Here is a 20278-nt window from a genome sequence, read left to right on the forward strand (position 1 = left end):
ATTGTATAGCAAGCTTCCTTTTAAATATGTTTTCTGAACTGCAAAAGAATTTTCAGTTCATTTAGTCAATAAGAATACTGAAACAACACCATTTTGAAAAGAAGTTACAAAACACACACTTTGAGAACTGGCATCTACTTTTAAAAGTAGTGATTTATACATCCCAAGTAGCAATTTGTTGCAATAACATTTCCACAAAAGTGTTTAAACATTTGACAGTATTTTCCACATCTGTAAAAATATAAAGAGAAATGAAAATTGGGTAAAAACATGTTAGTGATTTATGTTGACAAAATCACATTTTTTAGAAGCAATTACAACCTTTTGAACACTGATGTAGTGGTTTGCAGAGTTTTTTTTTTTTTTTTTTTTTTTTTTGAATGTTTGAGAGCTAAAGAATGACTTTCCTGGAAATTACAAACACTGAAAACATTACAGTCTTAGACCCTTCTAATTTTGGCACCATTTAGGCAGCCTTGTTAGTACCTTTCAGACTTGTTGGAGGTAACAAGCTGGTCTCCAGAGCAGGGTCAGTTACACTTACATCTATATTACCGGGATGGTCACAGACAATGGCTGATTTTGAACAATATCATTACTGAGGAAGCCATACATAATGTAGAATGATACACAAGTTGTTAATCATAATGCAGATTTGCTCTTCAGACTGATACAGGTTTGCTTGTAAGTAGACTTAAGTCATTCAGTATTTCCTGTGACTGCAGGGTTCCCACAAATTTCCCCAAATGAAATTCCCTAATATTTCCCCAATTTCCAGTTTTAGCATTTTTTCCATGACAAATTTTGAGATCTCAAGAGTAAATTAAGACGATAGTTGACAACCTGCCTTTGCAGCTACAGTACAAGAAACAATAGTGCAAATGAGGACATACCTATAAACAAAAATAAAAAAACTTGCAAGCAGATGGCGTTTCCTGATGTGAGAAAAAATCTTAAGTGCTAACATCATCTTTTGTAAATGAACTGGTTTTAGATGGAGAAAGCAAGCCAAATGGTATATATGTTTCATTAAGACCATTAATGTTATTTTATTTCAACAAAACAAAAATTTCGTGACAAAAATTCGCATTTCTTTGGAGCTGCAAGACATATTTAACATACCTTCACTGATTTCAAAATAGATCGCTTGAAAGAAGTGTATAAGGTGGGGAAGAATTGTGTAAAGCAACACTGTAGGTGACTGCCAATAAAATGATGGTTCTAATATATTCGTTATTGTCAGTTATTACCCACTGAGTTATTACGACACATTTAAACAGACCCAGCCTGCGGGCAAATTGGTATGAGCAGATCGGACAGGCAGAGCCTGCACATTAGTGGAACCGAATGGCTTCAGATCAGCAGGCCTGATCCATTACAGATATCTGCAGAAATGATATGAGGAAGTCCACTCATGTGGCCAGCTATTCACAAGTCACAGATAGCATGTTGATGAAATGAGACCACAGTGATGAATTCAAGAAACAGATAACTTGTTCAAATACTCTGAGAATCAAGAGTAATCATGGCAGCTACCAGCTCAGTGTAAAGATGATTGCTGAGCCACAGACACGCATGTAGAAAAGACAATCACACTCTCACAACAAAATTTTCAGCCATAGCTTTTGTCAGAAAACAAGAGCACACACACATTCACAACTCATGCACCCATGACCACCATCTCCAGCTTCTGCGTCTACAGTCTCTGAGAATCAGATCCAAACAAACCACTCTTCATGCCTCCCTGCCTCTCATCGGCAGCTGCTAGGCTAGTGGCAAAAAGTGGTGACAGCACTAACTACAAACTGAGGGGATGGTGGGACGGGGAGAAGCAGTAGTAATGAGGGAGTAGGGAAGTGGCACATGTACTCAGCTGCACCCAGCCAGCAACGATGCATGGCACCTCAGTAAACAAACCATTTCCTCTACTGAGACAAAAATGAGATTTTACCAGTTTTTTCTTTTTTTTCCAAATTTCTCTGATATTTCTCTGATTTCCCTGACATTGAAATTCCCTGATTCCCAGAATCTGTGGCAACTCTGGACTGTGTGTTTCTTAGATTTATTGTTTTAAATGCTGAGGAAGGGTTTTCCACTGAAGACTTATATCATGGAATTGTCAAAATCAAATATGATAATTTACATACTTCACTGAACCCTGAAAAAGGGCTGTTTTTACTAATACTAATGGAAGTACCTCATACTCATTCTTTGAAAAGAACTTGGGTGAACAGTACAGTACAATAAGGTCCTCTTTCAAAGCAATATTATCTAAGAATGGTCCACAAATTGACAACAGTTCACATAAAAGTTGATCAAGAAATTTTAGCTTGTAAATTTCATAATTCTGAGAGTAAAGCAGGAGAAAAATCCCATATTATTGAAGAAAGAGAACCTTTGGTCTATCTCACAACTGTGATCAATTGTTTCAAAATATAGACAATGATAAATGCCCATTTCTGAGTCATTTGAATGCAATCTCTTCACTCTGTTTTTACAAATTGTATCAGGATTTTGAGTCACAGATTTCCAAAAAAATATCAAAAATGTGTTTCCTGCCAAATTGCAAATGTTCTAAAATCCTCTCAATCTTCTTGCTGCAATACACAACATCATAGTTTTTCATGTGTGGTATGTTATACAACACATATGTGTAACTGAACAGCTTTCAAAATATTTTCAGCAAGAAGACTGACTGGAAATTGTGCAGAAAAACCAAAATACACAAACACGTCACCACTGCATCACTGTCCCAGTTATCACTGTTATTCGGAACTCTGTCAAAGAATTGTAGGGATTTGACTTGTGTTCTTCAATAGTGTAGACCAATCGGGATGAGAAGTACCATCTAACAAGTGAGTGATGGAAACTTTCCCTGAACAAGTTCCTGTAATGTGCAACTTCTTTCACAACACAGAATAAATGAAGAAATACCATTCATAACTTGCAAAAATATTTTACATTCTTTAATGTTAAAGATGCTTTATTGCGAAACCAAATTCAATACAGGGGCATATATCTTGACAAAACCTTACTCTGCAGGCTCTTACTCAGTACTGAAGCTCCACTAAATGTCTGGTTAACCAACGTCTCTGCAATGGCAAATTCATCAACTGTGTGTTCATCTTGAGCAAACAAATCATTAGTGGCTCTGCCTGCTCTATCATCAGTAAAACTAAAGAATTTTTCATTCACACTATCTTTATGAACATAACGCAGAATTATTGACAACTGCAATTTACACAATATGTCAGAAGTTTCGCCAAGCATTATGGCTACAAAGACTGCCAATTTTATTTCTTGTTTCAGTGATTCCTTAACTACCTCAGAAATAGCTTCAATAATTTCATTTTGTATGGTTGTGAAAGTTCCTTGAAATACTGTAGATATACTCTAGTGTGCCTCTAACAAGGGTCATAGTTTTTCAAAATACTTAGTAATTCCATGTAATTTACTTTGTTAGTAGTAGCATCCAACTCATGTCCTCAAAATGGGAGCTCTTATTTTGTTATATAACACACTGCATCAATTAGTCTTTTCAAATTTTCCCTGTTCCTTTTAACTTGTTTGATGTGCTGCCTAATATCACTTCAGTGCTGCTCATTTAGCAAGATGTCAACTCTGTCCTTCCCAAACATTTTTAAATGCAAAAGTGACAGAGATTTTGGGATTTCGAATGCCTTTGTCGCCCAACTGACAGTTGATTTACATCTGAAAACCCATATTTATTCATCGCCAATATTGCTCTGGAAAACAGCAAACATGGCCAACAGAAAAGTTTATTTGAATCGGGATAACCCGTCAAACAATCAACACTTTCATACTGTGAAATAGAAAAATGTCTAGTGTAATGTTCTTGTTTGCCCTTATGCTCAGAAACTACTTTAGGTAATTGTGGCTTCAGCCTACCTTTTGTAACTCCTTCCAATTATTCTTAAACAGTTCTCATGTAAAATGGTTTCCTAGCAAGTGTTTCTTAGTTACATTTACCTCAATTGTCAGTTCTGAACTTGGAACAAAACCCCTAAAAAACATCACAAAGTTGGAAACAAAATCCTACACCATATTTTAGGTTATTACAAACATCTACAGTTAAAGAAATAAAAAATGAAAACAACATTGGGAACGTTTCTGAACACACAACACTGATGTGTGAAAGCATCATCACTAGTAGAGGTGAGCAGCGTGGTGCCTTCCCCACACATCAGTGACAAGTTGCAGCCCCCTCCTGAAAACTAAGTGGGCACACTCCCTCCCATCCCTCCCCTCCTGCCCACAATTCCTAAACAATGTGTGCAGCCATACCACAGAATGCTTCCCCCTCCACAAAGCTCAGCTTAGCTGCTGGTGGACAACATTCCCTCAGTTCCCCAAGTCAGATCAGAAGAGGGCTGTCACCCAGCAGCACACAGAGCACGTGTCTGAGCTCATTTTCTGTCACAGACTGGGGCAGTCAAACTCATGTTCAGTAACAGCAGAATGCATTGCTGTTTGTTCCATCTTCCTCTTCTAAATACTTTCCACGGATTTCAAGAATAGAAGTATTCGTAATATGGGAAAACTTTGAAAAGGCTTGCAGTGCACAGCTAGCGCATATTGAATAAACACCCGTGGTCCTCACCCTCAATCCATGTATGAACGTGTCATCAATGAATCTGAATCAGGTAAGGGCTGTGGGATTCTGAGTGGTTATGAAGGATACCTCTAGACGGGCCAAGAATAGGTTAGCACAGGATGGTGCCATTTGGTTGCCCATCACTGAACCGCTGATCTGTTTCTAAATTATGCATTCAAATCTGAAGTAATTGACGGTTGGTCATGGTGACAAGGATGGAGGTTGTGGTTCTGGAGGTAGTCGAGTGTTGGGAAAGGTACTGTTCAATAGCAGCATGACCATCGGCATTAGGGATGTTAGTGAAGAGGGAGGTTGGCATCAATAGTGATGAGCAGGGCACTCTGTGGTAAAGGAATTGGAACTGGAACTGTGTACAGTCAGTAAAAGAATTGGTTGATACCTTTTATATAGGAGGGTACATTATGGGTATTCATTCCGAGGCTTGTCTTTGTTTTGAAAGCAATATGGAAGAACTAAAGGTGGATGGAAAAAGACCTAGTGGGCATCCAAGAACATGGTGGAACACGAGAGTGAGAATATCTGTGCAAAGGAGAGGTGTGACCTGGCAGCAAATGGAGGAAGAAAAGTGATGGGCGGACCGAGCCAAATGGAGAAGACTCGTCAGCATCCAGACCCGGCAGTAGCTGGAGCAGGATCCAGATACAACAACAACATTATGGGTAATAGGCTTAAGGTGTTAGCCCAGAAGGGCAGAGATTCTTAAGTGTAGGAGGGAGAGGGGGCTGCATAGTTACCAACCACAATGAGGCTTCCTGGGAGGTTGGGTATATGGACTTCAGGAAACATACAGAAGGTAGGAGTGGAGGGTGTGGTATGTGTGAGGATAGAGAGATACTCTGAGGAGAGGTTCTGAGATGGCTCTATGGATTTGATGAGTGAGACTGGAGGTCCTGTTGGATATCTGAAATGGGGTCACTGTGGCAGGGTTTGTAGGTGGACAAATCTGACAGCTGGTGGAGTCCCTCCACCTGGCAATACCTATGGTTCAAACCCACAGTTGTGGAGCCCTTGTTGGCAGGTAGAATTATAAAGTCACAGGCATCACTCATCCCATCAAAGGCACAGCTACTGGTGAAAGCAGTCATATGACCTACAAACTAAGCTGCAGCCACTGTGCTGCTTTCTATTTGATCATGACAATCAACAAGTTGTCTGTCCACATGATTGCTCACCAACAAACAGTGGCCAAGAGGCAGTTGGACCACCCGTTGCTGAAAAAGCTGCCAAACATAACACACTTTGCTTCAATGGCTGCTTCACAGACTTTACTGCTTGGAACCTTCCTATCAACACCAGCTTTGCCAAATTGCACAGGTGGGAATCCTCCATGCAATATTTCCTACATTCCTGTAATCCCCCTGACCTCAACCTTTGCTAGTTCCTGTCCTTTGCCCACCTATCCCCTTCCCTGCTCCCACTCCTGCACAATACAGCCTTCTGTTCCACCAACACATCTACTATTCTTTTTCTCCTCCTATACTTCTCTCCTTTACCACTCTCCTCCCCCCCCCCCCTTTCCATCCGACCCCTCAAACATCACGACAGCACCTAGCAGCCCTACCCTGTTCCCCCTATGCCCCTGCCTGATCTTGCAAGCAGCACTATGCTTTCCTCCACCCCTACCCTGCTATCTCTTCCCCTCCCCATCCCAGCTTTCACATAACTCCCACCATCTGCAGTTGCTGTACAAGGCCCGGCCACAGTGGCCAGAGACAACGGTCTTGGGTGTGTGATTTGTGCTTGTGTGAATGTGCGAGTGTTTGTCAAAATAGTTCACAGATGAACAAACCGTTTCTGGGATAATGCAATAAAAGAAGCAATATAGATAAAAATATGTGACACCACTCTTAATAAGTATGGCAGCTAACGGATTAACAAGTCTAGGACCCAGCCATCAGATATAGCAGGTGCGCATTGAAAATATTACCTCTCATGGAAATGGACTAAGCATGATTGACAACACAGGCAATGGCTTGGCTGTAATGGAATCAGCAACTATATGACAGTCACCAGTTGACAATGGCCAAGGAGTACTCCTCAGAATGCTCATGGATATTTAACCACATGACGTGGCTGGAAGCTCAAGAAAATTTTGTGTTTGCTTATAGTTACAATAGTTTATTTTTGTAATTGAAATACTGATTTATCCATGGACATGTTCTCAACTTCTGCACTTTGTTTAAAAAAAAGTGTAGTTAACCATAGAGATGTTAATAAGTTGTCCTGAATACTTTGATGATTTAGTGTTTCAATTTTTTTTTAATTTTATCAACTACTTGAATCATAAATTTTGTTCAGTTTAATAATAAAGCTTAAATGCTGTGTTGCAGGTTAGTTTAAAATATGTATGCTTAAAGGGTCACATTAATAACAGACAATAACTATACAAAATCTACAATCAACTACTGGCAAATGCGCCATGATGAGTAAAATTATTTATTTTATTTAGGAGATTGTTTTGCTTGAGGCCACAAAGAAGCATCCTGGACAGTCTCTTCAAATTGTGCAACATATTACTAATCACCATTCATTCTGTTTTCAAGACAATATACTCTACTAACCTCAAAGGGTATCGCTCTACAAGAACTCGTGTCGCTTCAGTAAGGCTCTGCACAGCTGCAGTTAAGGCAGACAACAGGCCTTCACGAAGACCAGGTAGTGTGTGCCATCGTCGTGTCAGGCTTGGTAGAGATGAATTTTCTAGTCGTTCAACAGAACTACCTGTTACAGAGCTGCAACAAAATAAAAACTGAGAATTTCAAAGTAATTTTCTTCTTACTGCTACTGAAAGAAAGATAAACACTAAAAATTGTTTTCTAAGAGGAAACAAATGTGTGAGTTGCTTTTAAAATATTCTCTTTGAAAAATGATTTGTAGCCTGCCAGTATTAGATTGAGGAATGAGGTAGTAAGTCATTTGATTCTTCAACACAGCAGTTGTGCAACTCAAAATTGTGTTGCTCAACCTCTCTGACAAATTATTTATGCATGCTGAAAATATTAATGGTACTATTACACTCCCTCGGGGCACACTCACTATTACATTTGATTCTATGGAACATTTGTCGTCCTGTATGACAAACTGGATTCTATTAGTCGAATATTCCTTGAGCCATTCACGTACTTGTGATGATATTCTGTATGATTTGATCTTGGTTAGCAGTCAACAATGTGGCACAGGATCAACCATATTACGGAAATAAAGGAAGTCACAATTTACCTGGTCACCTGTATCTGTTTTTTGCAAGATCTTGTGTGTGAATACTGTGTTTCACGCAAATGTTTTTCTACTTAATTTATATTGATTCTTTGAGAAGAGCTTGTTTCTTCCATAAATGTCTTAATGTTTGACCTTAGAATATGCTCTAAGAGCCTGATACATACAAATAATGTAATTTGTTGGGGTGTAACATGTTTATGCTATGAAATAACACATTCTACTTTCATCTACTTAGGTTGACAAAAATGTTTATGGAAACTGAAAATGTAGTTTAGGTAGTTATTAAGTCTGGAACATCCCACGGTGCACGTCCTTGTGTCATATATGTGCAGATGGATGCAAAAGGAAGTCACCTCAACAAGGGCTGATGGCGAATGTGTGCTTATGCTTTGGCAGGTATGGCTTGTGGTTTCCGTACTAGGGAATGCTGCAATTAACCTAGACCTAGGGCTACACTAAAGATTAGTCTGTCGCCACAACCAAGCATGCAGGAGTGGACGAGGGGGGGGGGGGGGGTGTTCGGGGGGGGCAATATCGCGCACTAGCCAAACGTTTAGATAATACTGCATCTTGTTTCCATTTCATAATCAACTACGAACTAACATCAAGATAAAGTCCCTATGCCTAGGATACATGGAGCTTATTCATCCTCCTCCGTCACATTTCCCAACAGTTTACCACCACAAATAGTATTAAAAGATGTGTTCTGAAGAGATCTTTAATACAGCGTATGTTAGCTTTGTTGCAAGCTTAATATTTTTGGTATTTTTATTTCTAAACTTCACAGATTTTATGATTTGTACACTCGAACCATAGTGTTTGAGTTTGCATGACAAATCATTGACTTTTCCATGATGTCACAGGCCTTATGCTGTGATTGACTGACATGAGAAACCGAGCAACTGCCATGGTAATTTACACGCCATATCTACACTTATGTATTACTAAAACTAAACTCCAGCCAAACAGGTCTTGCAAGGCCCAACGGTACTGACCAGCCGCCATGTCATTCTCAGCCCACAGGTGTCACTGGATGCGGATATGGAGGGGCATGTGGTCAGGACATCACTCTCCAGGCCATATGTCTGTTTACAAGACCGAAGCTGCTACTTCTCAATCAAGTAGATCCTCAGTTTGCCTCACAAGGGCTGAGTGCACCCTGCTTGCCAACAGCTCTTGGCAGACAGGATGGTCACACACCCAAGTGCTAGCCCAGCTCGACAGCGTTTAACTTCGGTGATCTGACGGGAACTGGTGTTACCATAGCGGCCAGGTCGTTGGCTATGTATTACACAAATATGAATCTTAAGTGATACAATGCACACAACCACCCATCTGCATCATACATTGCTCTGTTAAAATTGTGTGTACACCCTGTCTGGATTTACACGTTTCTGTTCTTGATTCAAGTTTACATCGGGTCTGGGTAGACCAAATTCCTTCACTTTCATACTAACCATATGTTCCATAATTTTACCTAATAAACTGCATTCTGAATTCATACTGTGTTGTGTTTGAACTTGTGACATGTTGCTGTTATTTCCAAGAACATAAAACTCACTAAATTCATGTGTAACACACTCACAAAAAGAAAATTGCTAGTAATGCATGTTACTGCAGTCAGCAAGCTAGGAAACTAAAGTAAAACAGGGAATTTTCACATACGGGGTATATTTCATGTAAAATTTTTGAAAACATTATCAGCAATCTTTCAAATTAAAATTTCAAGATTAAAAACAGTCTTGATCACAACTTTTTATTTTTATTGGAGTGACTGGTTTCAATTCTATTTAAAAACCATCTTCAGACTCCAGAATGGTGGGTGGACTTCATGGGGCAAGTTGCGCCAACCCTTGATGGGTGGAATAAGTTATTCCACCCACCGTTCTGGAGTCTGAAGATGGTTCTTAAATAGAATTGAAACTGGTCACCCCAATAAAAGTAAAAAGTTGCAATCAAGACTGTTTTTAATCTTTAAATTATAATTCATGAGCTTCTCCTCAAATCATTCATGAGGGTGGGTGGGTGGGTGGGGGTGGGGGGTCTAAAACTGTGCACGTTGGAAGGACACCCTTAGGCTGAATCACCAGTCTTCAGGATGCCCATAAGAGCTGTACTCTGAGGAAGCCATGCCCCAAACCTGTCTCCTGTAGAGAGCTAGCGGCAATTCCAGGTGCAGCTTTAAGACTGGCTACTACCTGTTCGAAAAACATTGCTTGATTTCACATATCAACAGTTCCAAAAACATATTATTTAAGCCTGTCTGCAAATTATGGGAAACGCGTTCTAAAACTTTAAATTCTGTAATAAGTTATTTATTTTTATACATATTTAGGGGTGACTCCACCTCAGAACCTCTAATTATGAGCCGCACCAGTGCTTTGGTGTAACGACTTGGCGATGCCTTACAATTCGAGGAGAAAAGTGGTGCTGGCAAGAAAGTGAATGATGGAAGAAGTGAAGACTCGTGATGAGAACTGTCATTCATGCTCTAATCCCAAAGTATTACATACATACTATGATCTACTGTGAATTACAAGTTATGAACCATCTCCATTGCCTGAAATTGTAAAGTAAATATACAGCAGAAACTTTGCCGTTATAATACAGAAGAGTTACTGCAAACTGAATTATGTCAGTTCAGTAACTGAAATAGATCAGAGCTCTCTTTCAACATCTGCCCCAACTTCAAAAGGAGAAGTCACAAGGCACAGTTTAATGGCACTGTGTAGCAGGTCCTCTCAAGCAATTAAGTCCAAGAAAGGCAACCACAAATTACTTGTAAGGTAAAGTTGGCACACTCATGCCATCAGGTGAGAGATCAAACATGGAGTACACCCAAAAATGCATGGAACATTCTATGATCTATAATTCTGTGCAACCAATACATTACCTTTTTGCAAACTGGACCGATCTGTGCTGCTTTGCCAGTCATAAGAGAGTATTTGCTGTGGGACTGGATCTTAGTAAATATGAGCTAAGAAAGAAGCTAGGTCCGTGGCGTTGTTGCTGCTGTTGTTTTTGTTTTTGTTGTTGTTGTTGTTGTTGTCATCGTCTTAGTCATCTTCAGTTTGAAGAATGGTTTGATGCACATCTCCACACTAGCCCATCCTGTGAAAGTTTTCTCATCTCTGCATAACTAATGCAACCTGCAACCATTTGAACCTGCTTACTACATTCAAGCCTTGGTCTCCCTCCACAATTTTTAGCTGCTTCATTTCCTTCAATCATTAAGTTGAGGTTTCCTTGATGCCTCATAATGCATTTTATCAAGCAAACCCTTTTTTAATGAAGTTTTGCCAAAAATTTCTTTTTTGCTTTATCCAATACAGTTATTATTTGAGCTAGTCATCTAATCTTCAACATTAACACTGTAAAGAAAAGATAGATTACTACTTACCATAAAAAGGATCTGTTAAGTTGCAGACAGGGACAATTAAAAGACAGTTACACGTCAGCTTTCAGACACAGCCTTTGTCAGAAAGAGACACATGTGCACATTCATTCACACAAGCAAGTACACCTCACACACACACGGCTGCCAGCCTGGACCAGAATGACAAGGTGTGGAGATGGCGATCATTGCTTGTGTGAATGAATGTGTGTGTGTTTCTTTTTCTGGTAAAGGCTGTGGCCCAAAGGTAATGTGTAAGTGTCTTAACTGTACCTGTTAGCAACCTCACATGTCATCTTCATGGTATAAAGCAATCTATCTTTTCCTTACATTGTTAATATTCCAACCTGGAGTTTCCACTGTTTAATCTTCAACAGCTCTCTGTAGCACCACATTTCAAAAGTATCTATTCACTTCTTGTCTGTACTGCTTATTGTCCATGTTCACTTTTGTATAAGACTACACTTCACAGAAATATCTCCAGCAAAAACTTCCTAAAACTTAAATTTACATTCAGTTTTACTAACTTTCTCTTTTTCATAAAAACTATTCTTGCAATTGTCAATCAGCATTTTATATCCTCTCTACTTTGGCATTGTCAGTTATTTTGCTGCCCAAATAACAAGACTCATCTACTATTTTCATGGTGTGTTCAATGTAAAATCCAACTGCAATTCCATCAGGCCCTGGTAGATTTAGTTGTTTTTCAATACCGGAGGGGTTAACATTGAAATCACTCATCTGTACGTCTGTGCAGTGATCAAACATTGGTGAAGTACCATCATCTTGAATGAAGACATATTCAAATGCAGAATTTAAAATTTCTGCTTTCTGTCCACTCTCTTCAGTTTAGATACCAGAGGGATCCACGAGAGTGAGTGAAAGGTTTGAATCCATTCACTGACTTTATGTATGATCAGAACTTCCTAGGATTTTCTGATAAATCATCATTATCAACTTTTCTGCTTCTTCATCCTTGCAATCTCTCTTATTATGAGACTGTAATACAATCTGATTTTCTAATATTCTATAAAGAATACAATTAAACCAGGATGGATCTTTGCTTTCTTTTGTTACTTTTCTTGCAAAGTACTTATGCATACCATGATTTATAGCATCTTTCAACTTAAACCCCAATTTTACTGCATTTCCCAGATCTGACTCAAATATTTTTAGTTCTTAGTTGACAGTGTCTTTCTATCAGTTCAATCAAACATTAGTACTATCTGAGCTTTCTTGATGATCTTTTTGCAATTGGTGACAACTGTTCCTGTAACAGGATCATGGTCACTTTACTGCTACCACTCTCAAAAAGTTTGGATAGGTTCATAATTAGGTGGTCTAGAATATATGTTTTGCATGCCCATATTATATGCTGGTCGGCAATTTTATAACAAAGCCCCAATGTGATTCTCTGTGAGCCAGAATTTTCATCTCTTGGAATCTTATTCAATGATCATTTTACAATCTACTCTCCACCGTCACAGGCTGGCTAATTCATTCTGCATTAAATAGCATTTTTGCTCTGCGTGGCATTCAGCTAAAACTGATTGATCTGGTCAATACAGTTATCATCATATTTGGTGGGATGTGGCATACAGTAAATGTCCTGAAACCAAGGTCACCCTGCAGTGGTGACTGTGTATGTCTGATCTCTGTTGGCAGTCAGTACATCAGCTTCAGACTATGACTTTGCAACCAGCACCTGATTCTACTGGTTTTGGTGCTACAGTACTGCAGGATTGCAGAAGGTTTTCTGGTCTCCCCATGCATATCACTGATCCTCATTTGTTTCACGTACAAAATGTGGATCAAAAATCAATCTTACTAAAGCTGTGTTTTCTAAACTTGTACTTAAGCGGTTCTTATTTTGATTGCAAATGATTATTATTGAAAATCCACCGCTGGGAAAAAAATTGGTACACCTGGAAAGATGACGTAAATTTTGATTCTATTATGGCATATGCCACCTAGGGTATAGTAGATGTACTGATAATAGTTTCAGCATTGTCCATCAACAGACAGCATGGTGGCATAGCTACCAGAGTGCCACCTGTATTTACTCTTTAAGAAGGAATGCTCACAGCTAGAAGACTCAGTGTGGTGCAAACATGTGAAGCAAACTGGAAAACATGCCACAGAGATGCACATGTTTCCTAAAGCCAGCTGAGCAAGTTTAAAAGGGTCACATTGTGGTCTTACAAGTGACACAACAGTCCTTTTACAGAGTTAGTACACAAGTTAGAGATGATGTATCAGTTGTGCAATGACGCTGGTATCAGTGGTCAACGAACATTCTCACACCCATAGACGAGGATCTGGACCTCTATGCAGCACAGACACCTGCCAAGATCTTTATACTGTAAGGGCAGCAGTGGTAGATTGCGCAGCTACCACACACATAAGAAGGCTTGCGAGCCCAGAAGTGTCAACACGAATTGTTACAAACCAGTTATTAGCAGTTGGACTATGGGCACGCATGTGTCTAGCCAGCTTTCCACTCAAACCAGGGCAGCGACTTCCATGGTTTGACTGGTGCCATCAGAGGATCACTTGGAAGATGGTCTGATGCATCACTGTCTTCAGTGATGAGAGAAGATTCTGCCAGCACGCAAGTGATGGTCATCTGCGCTTATGATGTAGACCTGGTGAGCTTTGTCTCACAGAGTGCGTCCGTGCCATACCAGGCCTTATGGTCTGGACTGCCATAAACTACAACCCTTATTCACCTTTGGTGTTTCTGGAGGGGATACTAACCAGTGCTTGGTATGTGCAGAATGTTTTTAAACCCGTTCTTTTGCCATTTTTGCAACAGGAAGGTGATGGGTTGTTGCAACAGGGTAATGATCACCCACGCACAGCCTGTAAAACCCAAATGCTCTGCATGACACGCAGCAATTTCCCTGGCCAGCACAATCTCTGGACTTGTCTCCAATCGTGCAGGTGTGGGATATGATGGGACGAGATGTGACTTGTGCAACTCATTAACCAACAACTCTTACAGAACTATGTGAACAGGTCGAGCAGGCATGGCAAAATGTATCCCAGGACAGTATTTGCCATCTGTACAATCAACTGTATGCCAGAGTCAGCACTTGTCCTAATATTGGTGTTTCCATATGAGTCGATACCAAGTACTTCAGAACCAATTGTACTATTGATCTGTAAATGTAATCATTTCATGTACTCCATATCCATTGTTGCAACAATAAATCTCGAGTGAAGTGAAAACCTCCAAAAGAGTGTACAATTTTTTTCCATCATTGTAGCTCCTACTTTGTAAGATATCATGTTAAGATAGCTTTCTTCATGCTACATGAACAAAACGTCTCATTTAGCACATGTCCACACGCACAGGTTTCCAAGACTAAGTCTGCTGCCTGCTCTTTGTGTCATGTCCTAAAAGTGTAGTTTACTGTCTCTCTCTACCTCCGCAGTAAATTTGATGTTTACAAGATTGCCAAAAATTCATACGGACATGATAGCCACTGACAGCATGAGCCCTCTGCTCACAACCTATTGGCTGACAAAAAACTGGAGGTAACTTTGGGTTTGAAAGTTGGACTCTGTGCAAACCAAGTTCTTAACTCCACTGACAATACTGATGGCAGGAAAAAGGTTGTACCATAACTACCTTGCTTGTACAAAATTGTTATTTAGGATGCCAGCACATGTTGTTTCCACCACACATATCTGGAATATACACCCACGAGACAGAAGTCATGGGATACCTCCTAATATCGTTTTGGACCTCCTTTTGCCTAGAGTAGCCCAACAATTTCACGTGGCATGGACTCAACAAGTTGTTGGAAGTCACCTGCACAAATACTGAGCCATGTTGCCTCTATAGCTGAGCATAATTGCAAAAGTGTTGCCAGTGCAGGATTTTGGGCACGAACTGACCTCTCCATTATGTCCCATAAATGTTCGATGTGATTCATGTGGGGTGATTTGGGTGGCCAAATCATTCACTCAAATTGTCTAGAACATTCTTCAAATTACTCGAGAACTGTGACTCAATGACATGGTGCAACCATAAAAATTTCATCACTGAATGGCTACAAATGGTATCCAAGGAGTCAAACATAACCATTTCCTGTCAATGATTGGTTCAGTTGGATCCCAGAACCCAGTCCATTCCATGTAAGTACAGCTCACACCATTCTGGAGTCACCAGCAACTTCCATGGTACGCTGTTGACAATCTGGGACCATGGCTTTGTGGGGTCTGCATGACACTTGAACTCTACCACATCAGCTCTTACCAACTGAAATTGGGATTCATCTAACCAGGCCATGATTTTCCAGTTATCTAAGAGTCCCACATACATGGTCACGAGCCCAGGAGAGGCACTGTAGATGATAACGTACTATTAGCAAAGGTACTCGTGTTGATCGTCTGCTGCCATAGTCCATTAACGCCACACTGTCCTCACAGATATGTTCGACGTTCATTCTACATTGATTTCCGTAATTATTTCACGCAGTGTCAGTTGTCTGTTAGCACCAGCAGCAAACACCACTGCTCTCGGTCATAAAGAGCAGGCTGTTGACACTGTGTTGTCTGTGGTGAGAGGTAATGCCGGAAATACGGTATTCTCAGCAATTTCTTGACATTGTGGATATTGGAATACTGAATTCCCTAACAATTTTCAAAACAGAATGTCTCATGTGTCTATCCCCACTTATCATTCTGCATTCAAAGTCTCTGTTAATTCCAGTCGTGCAGCCACAGTCACATTGGAAACCTTTTCACATGAATCACTGGAGTATAGGTGACAGCTGCACTAATGCACTGGCCTTTTATACCTTGCACAGATGATACTACTACCATCTGTATATGTGCATGTCATTATCCCTCAAATTGTGTCATCTCAGTGCATGAGGGTACATGTTTACAATGTTTTGCAGTGATGCAAGTAACATAAGTGCATATATTTTCATGTGTGTATATTTCTGATTTTATTTCTTACTTGTTCTTGAAGCTGTTGTAAATGTTGGTATTGTTTTTATCACCAGGTACCTTAATAATGCTCAAGCAGGTGAAATTAGCTAACAGTTAAATCATGAAATACAGTGATTATTTCAAAAATAATACAGCCTATGCAGGAAAATGACTTCCCTCAAGAAAACAGATGATAGGCTCCAATGATGTAGCTGTTAATCCAAGTAGAGCCATTGGAATTCTGCCACTATATAACATCATGTACTTCTTACAAAGCATTGTCAGATGACAAACAGTACTCCAATGAGTTTTCCGCTGTCACTTGCAGGGGCAAATATATTTATGGGACATTTCAAAGATTTGGCACTAATGTTGACAGAATGCTTTCACTGGTGCATCAACATTTTATTAACGTGGCCTCATGGTGCTTATAACTGACTTGACTTGTACCCAAATGTGTGAAGTTATCTTCAGGTAATGCAAAAAAGGGCTGCCTAAACAGAACAGGACTGCCTAAACACATGCACTTACATAGAAAGAGTTATTTATGACACTAACCATTTGGAACCGTGATTAGAATGCCTAAAGCATGTGTTTAGAAAAAACAGCCATGGTAAGTGAGACACCTAGATCTGCATTCAAGTATAAATAAAGGAATAGCTCTGACATGCCCGGGATAGCCAAAAAACTGTCTGCAATTCTGGCTATTGTGATAACATGTCCAGCAAATTAAGGTGCACACTGCAACAGCAGTGGCTGGAACCATTACTCTTGGTGCCAAAGGAGACTGAACATACATGACTACTGGTAAAAGACAACCACTGACTCATAACACTCGGAGTACACCAAACCTCATGTAAGAAGTAACTGAATGCTGTGTGCAACACAAGTGCCACTTAAAACAGAGAGATTTAGATAGTTGGGTGTCGTGCAGATTGGTGGTGGCATGGAGGCTAGTGGCCATATCTCTGTTATTCCTGTTCTGACTGGTCAGACAGTGTGTGTGGTTGTGTGTGGTGCTATCTTCAGACTGCCAAGTCAACCCTTAAAACACCCGAGAAGTTTCTCATGTTGTCCTTATATACAGGGAATGCCAAAACATCCTTGCAATCATTTTTTGTTTCCCTGACAACCAGGGATTAATTTCAGCTGGAACATACCGGAATGGTGTTGCAGCAGCTTCCAGGGAACTTTCTTTTTTTTAACTAAATGTAACAAGGCAGCACTGGAGATTTAAAATAGTACACGTGTATTAAATTGCAACATAACTACAATTTGTTGCTGAGCCAGCACCAGTGAGCGTGACAAAGTGTGACCAATGTGATGTGATAGGCAGAGGCATGGGGTGAGGTTGTGTGTGTGTGTGTGTGTGTGTGTGTGTGTGTGTGTGTGTGTGTGTGTAATATACCCAAAATAAGTTGAGCTGTGTAACTTGGCAGTCTCAGAATTATGTACAAGCTAATGACATAGTGTTACCACACACGCAGAGCCTGTTATGACACAAGCTGTGACCGTCATTGGTGCCTCTTCTGCTAGCACCATCTCGCGACGCGGCCTGTAGTGTAAGAGCAGAGCCGGAATTGCGGTAGTACCTAGCTTGCCCTTCTGTGTGATGGAGACACTTAACGTTTATAATGTCATCTCTCTTGGGTGCCTATGTGCTTCCTATGACAATTTTGTAAGGCCTGCATGTTATAGGCAACTATTAATATCACCATTGTCTGCCTTGATGTTGTAACCTGTATGTGTCCTTAGGTATGTACCTAAATTTATATGTATGCGTGTTATATAAGTGGAATCCAAGCCCACTTTTATACTGTTTTCTGTCCTCCCTAGATCTGATGATAGCGGTTTTAGTTTCACCGAAACCGGTAATCATGGAATAAAAAGAATTCCTGCGATCTTGGCTACCAGTTTATTGTTTTCAAACTCGTGTGTTTTCCACCAGCAACAAGCAGGACAGCTGTAGTCCCTGGGACTCTTTTCCCATGATGTAATCATGGCGGAAGGATCCAGAATGAAATTTCACTCTGCAGCAGAGTGTGCACTGACATGAAACTTTCTGGCAGGCAAATGCTCTACTGACTGAGCAAAGGCAAAGATCCCATGTTTGAGTCCCAGTCGAGACTTCAGGGTTAACCCTTTAACTGCTCTGGACGTGTTATCGCTCGCACCTTTGTACCTGTCTCTGTGTGCTCTGAACATATTTACGCGCTCCACCTGGTACTCTGAATGTGTCTATACATAGACATGTTCAGAGTACCAGGTAGAAGCCAGCCTGGAAGTTTCAAGAAGCATGTGCATTTCACTCTCACAGAGTCTGTCTTGTCCTGTCTTTTCAAGTGAGCGGCTCATGTGCAGTGGTCTTTTCTTAAAAAGTTTGCATTTTATTATTTCTGTATTTTCCCTTCACAGACAGATGAAGTACACATTGTAAGTGTTACTGAGTATTTTTTGTGGTCAGGTACAGGTACTCAGATTTTAGAGCCTAATAGCATCTGCAGTAGGTATTCTGTGAATTTTGTGCCTAATAATAACTGATGGATTATTGCTACATTTTAATTTTTGAGTTCCTGATCTCTGATGCAGTTTGTAAAGTTTTCATACTGTGTGCTGTGTAAACAGGTGATGGAATAATAAACAAAAATATATAAATTGAATGCTTACATTTTCTTTCAGTTTATGCTGCTTTATTGTATTGTTGGCCTCAAATTCTCTAAGCTGAAAAGTGAGACCTCTTATTGTGAGGTATGTTTTTCTTACCTCAGCCTTTTAAACATATGCCATAAAACTAAATAATCCATTTAATGGAGCTGTTACTTACAACATGAAACCTCGTGCAATCAGCTCATTCTCCTGCAAACGTCTTAGTGCCTTCTTGGAAGTGGTCTGCAGTTCCTGCAATGCTCCAACAAGAGCCGCCACGGACCGCAAGCAGCGTCTGTGATACCGTTCGCCTGCCAAGCGCACTGCAGCATACAGTAGTAGTGTAGGGATGCCTATTATAAGCAGTGGGCTCTTCAGTGTCCATGTAACTGCACCTACAAGCCCACCTAAAGGCAGCACATGCCAACTGCAACAATGCATATAGTTAAAAATTTAATTTTATCAGCAGAAAAAATAAACAGAACTTATCTGTGGAGGATGTTTTTTGCTGCTCATTTTTATCTGTGACCTATATTCCCAAGACATAAGCAAAGTAAATCAACCAATTTCATTTATAATTTATTTTATGAAGTTGGTACCGTCCAGATGTACACATACAGTACACATACAAAACACAATTGAATTACCTGAAATTCCATTTTTTCAACATACTAGTTACAAAACATCATACTCCTAAGCTAAAAGTGTTGCTGAGCAGGGGAAGAGGCTGTGGGATATGTATGGGGCAATAAAGTGCAAAAACAGGAACAGAGACTTATCAACACACATGTCCTGCACTCATATGCCACACAAAGTAATTAAAAAAAGGAACATAGCATCTTTAATGCATTGTTCCTTTTAATAAAGATGAAATATGCAGGAATGCACCAAAGTTTCCCAAACGTCTTTGCCCAAAAGTAGATATTTTATTGGTGCTTTGAACATTAGTACTCTTCTCACGGCTGTAAAACTGAAGCAAATAACATAGCAATGCAGAAACTAAGCATCCAAGATACAGAAATATTTGAAAAGAGATACATCAGCGAAAATCACTTTGAATAAGGGAACTATAGAATATCCAAAGAAAAACCAGTGATTTCTGACCTTAAGAAACAACTACAGTTTGGTGTCAGATTTCCAGTCAGGAGAAATATCGTAACTTCAATAAGGAACTTGACATCTCCTCCTGAAATAATTTCTTTGTTGGCTGTCAAACACAGAAACAAAGTCTCAGTGTAAAAATAGGCACAGAAAAGAAACACAGAAATACTGCTGGATTATACCCTCCTCACAAATGAACCAACAGAGATAGTTATACATTAACTGGTTTCTATTATACCTTTTATTTAAAATTGATGTCAACCTATTTTCTGGCGTGTTCCCACAAGAGAAAAACAGGAAATGCCCAAGTATTCATTTAGGACAGTTTAAATTACAAC

General features: G+C 39.9%; 1 protein-coding gene across 2 annotated transcripts in view; it reads right to left on the reverse strand.

Moving 5' to 3' along the window:
- The window catches only part of LOC126482319 (vezatin-like), a 111655-nt gene that overhangs the window by 27273 nt on the left and 64104 nt on the right, over positions 1-20278 (reverse strand). For both annotated transcript variants that reach the window (XM_050106361.1, XM_050106362.1), the window contains 2 exons: positions 19018-19266; positions 7198-7368 (listed from right to left, as the gene is read on the reverse strand). In XM_050106361.1, coding sequence (XP_049962318.1) covers positions 7198-7368; positions 19018-19266 — 420 coding nt within the window. The remainder of the gene's footprint in view (positions 1-7197; positions 7369-19017; positions 19267-20278) is intronic.

This window comes from Schistocerca serialis, chromosome 5 (assembly GCF_023864345.2).
Source record: "Schistocerca serialis cubense isolate TAMUIC-IGC-003099 chromosome 5, iqSchSeri2.2, whole genome shotgun sequence".
Taxonomy (NCBI): Eukaryota; Metazoa; Arthropoda; class Insecta; order Orthoptera; family Acrididae; genus Schistocerca; species Schistocerca serialis.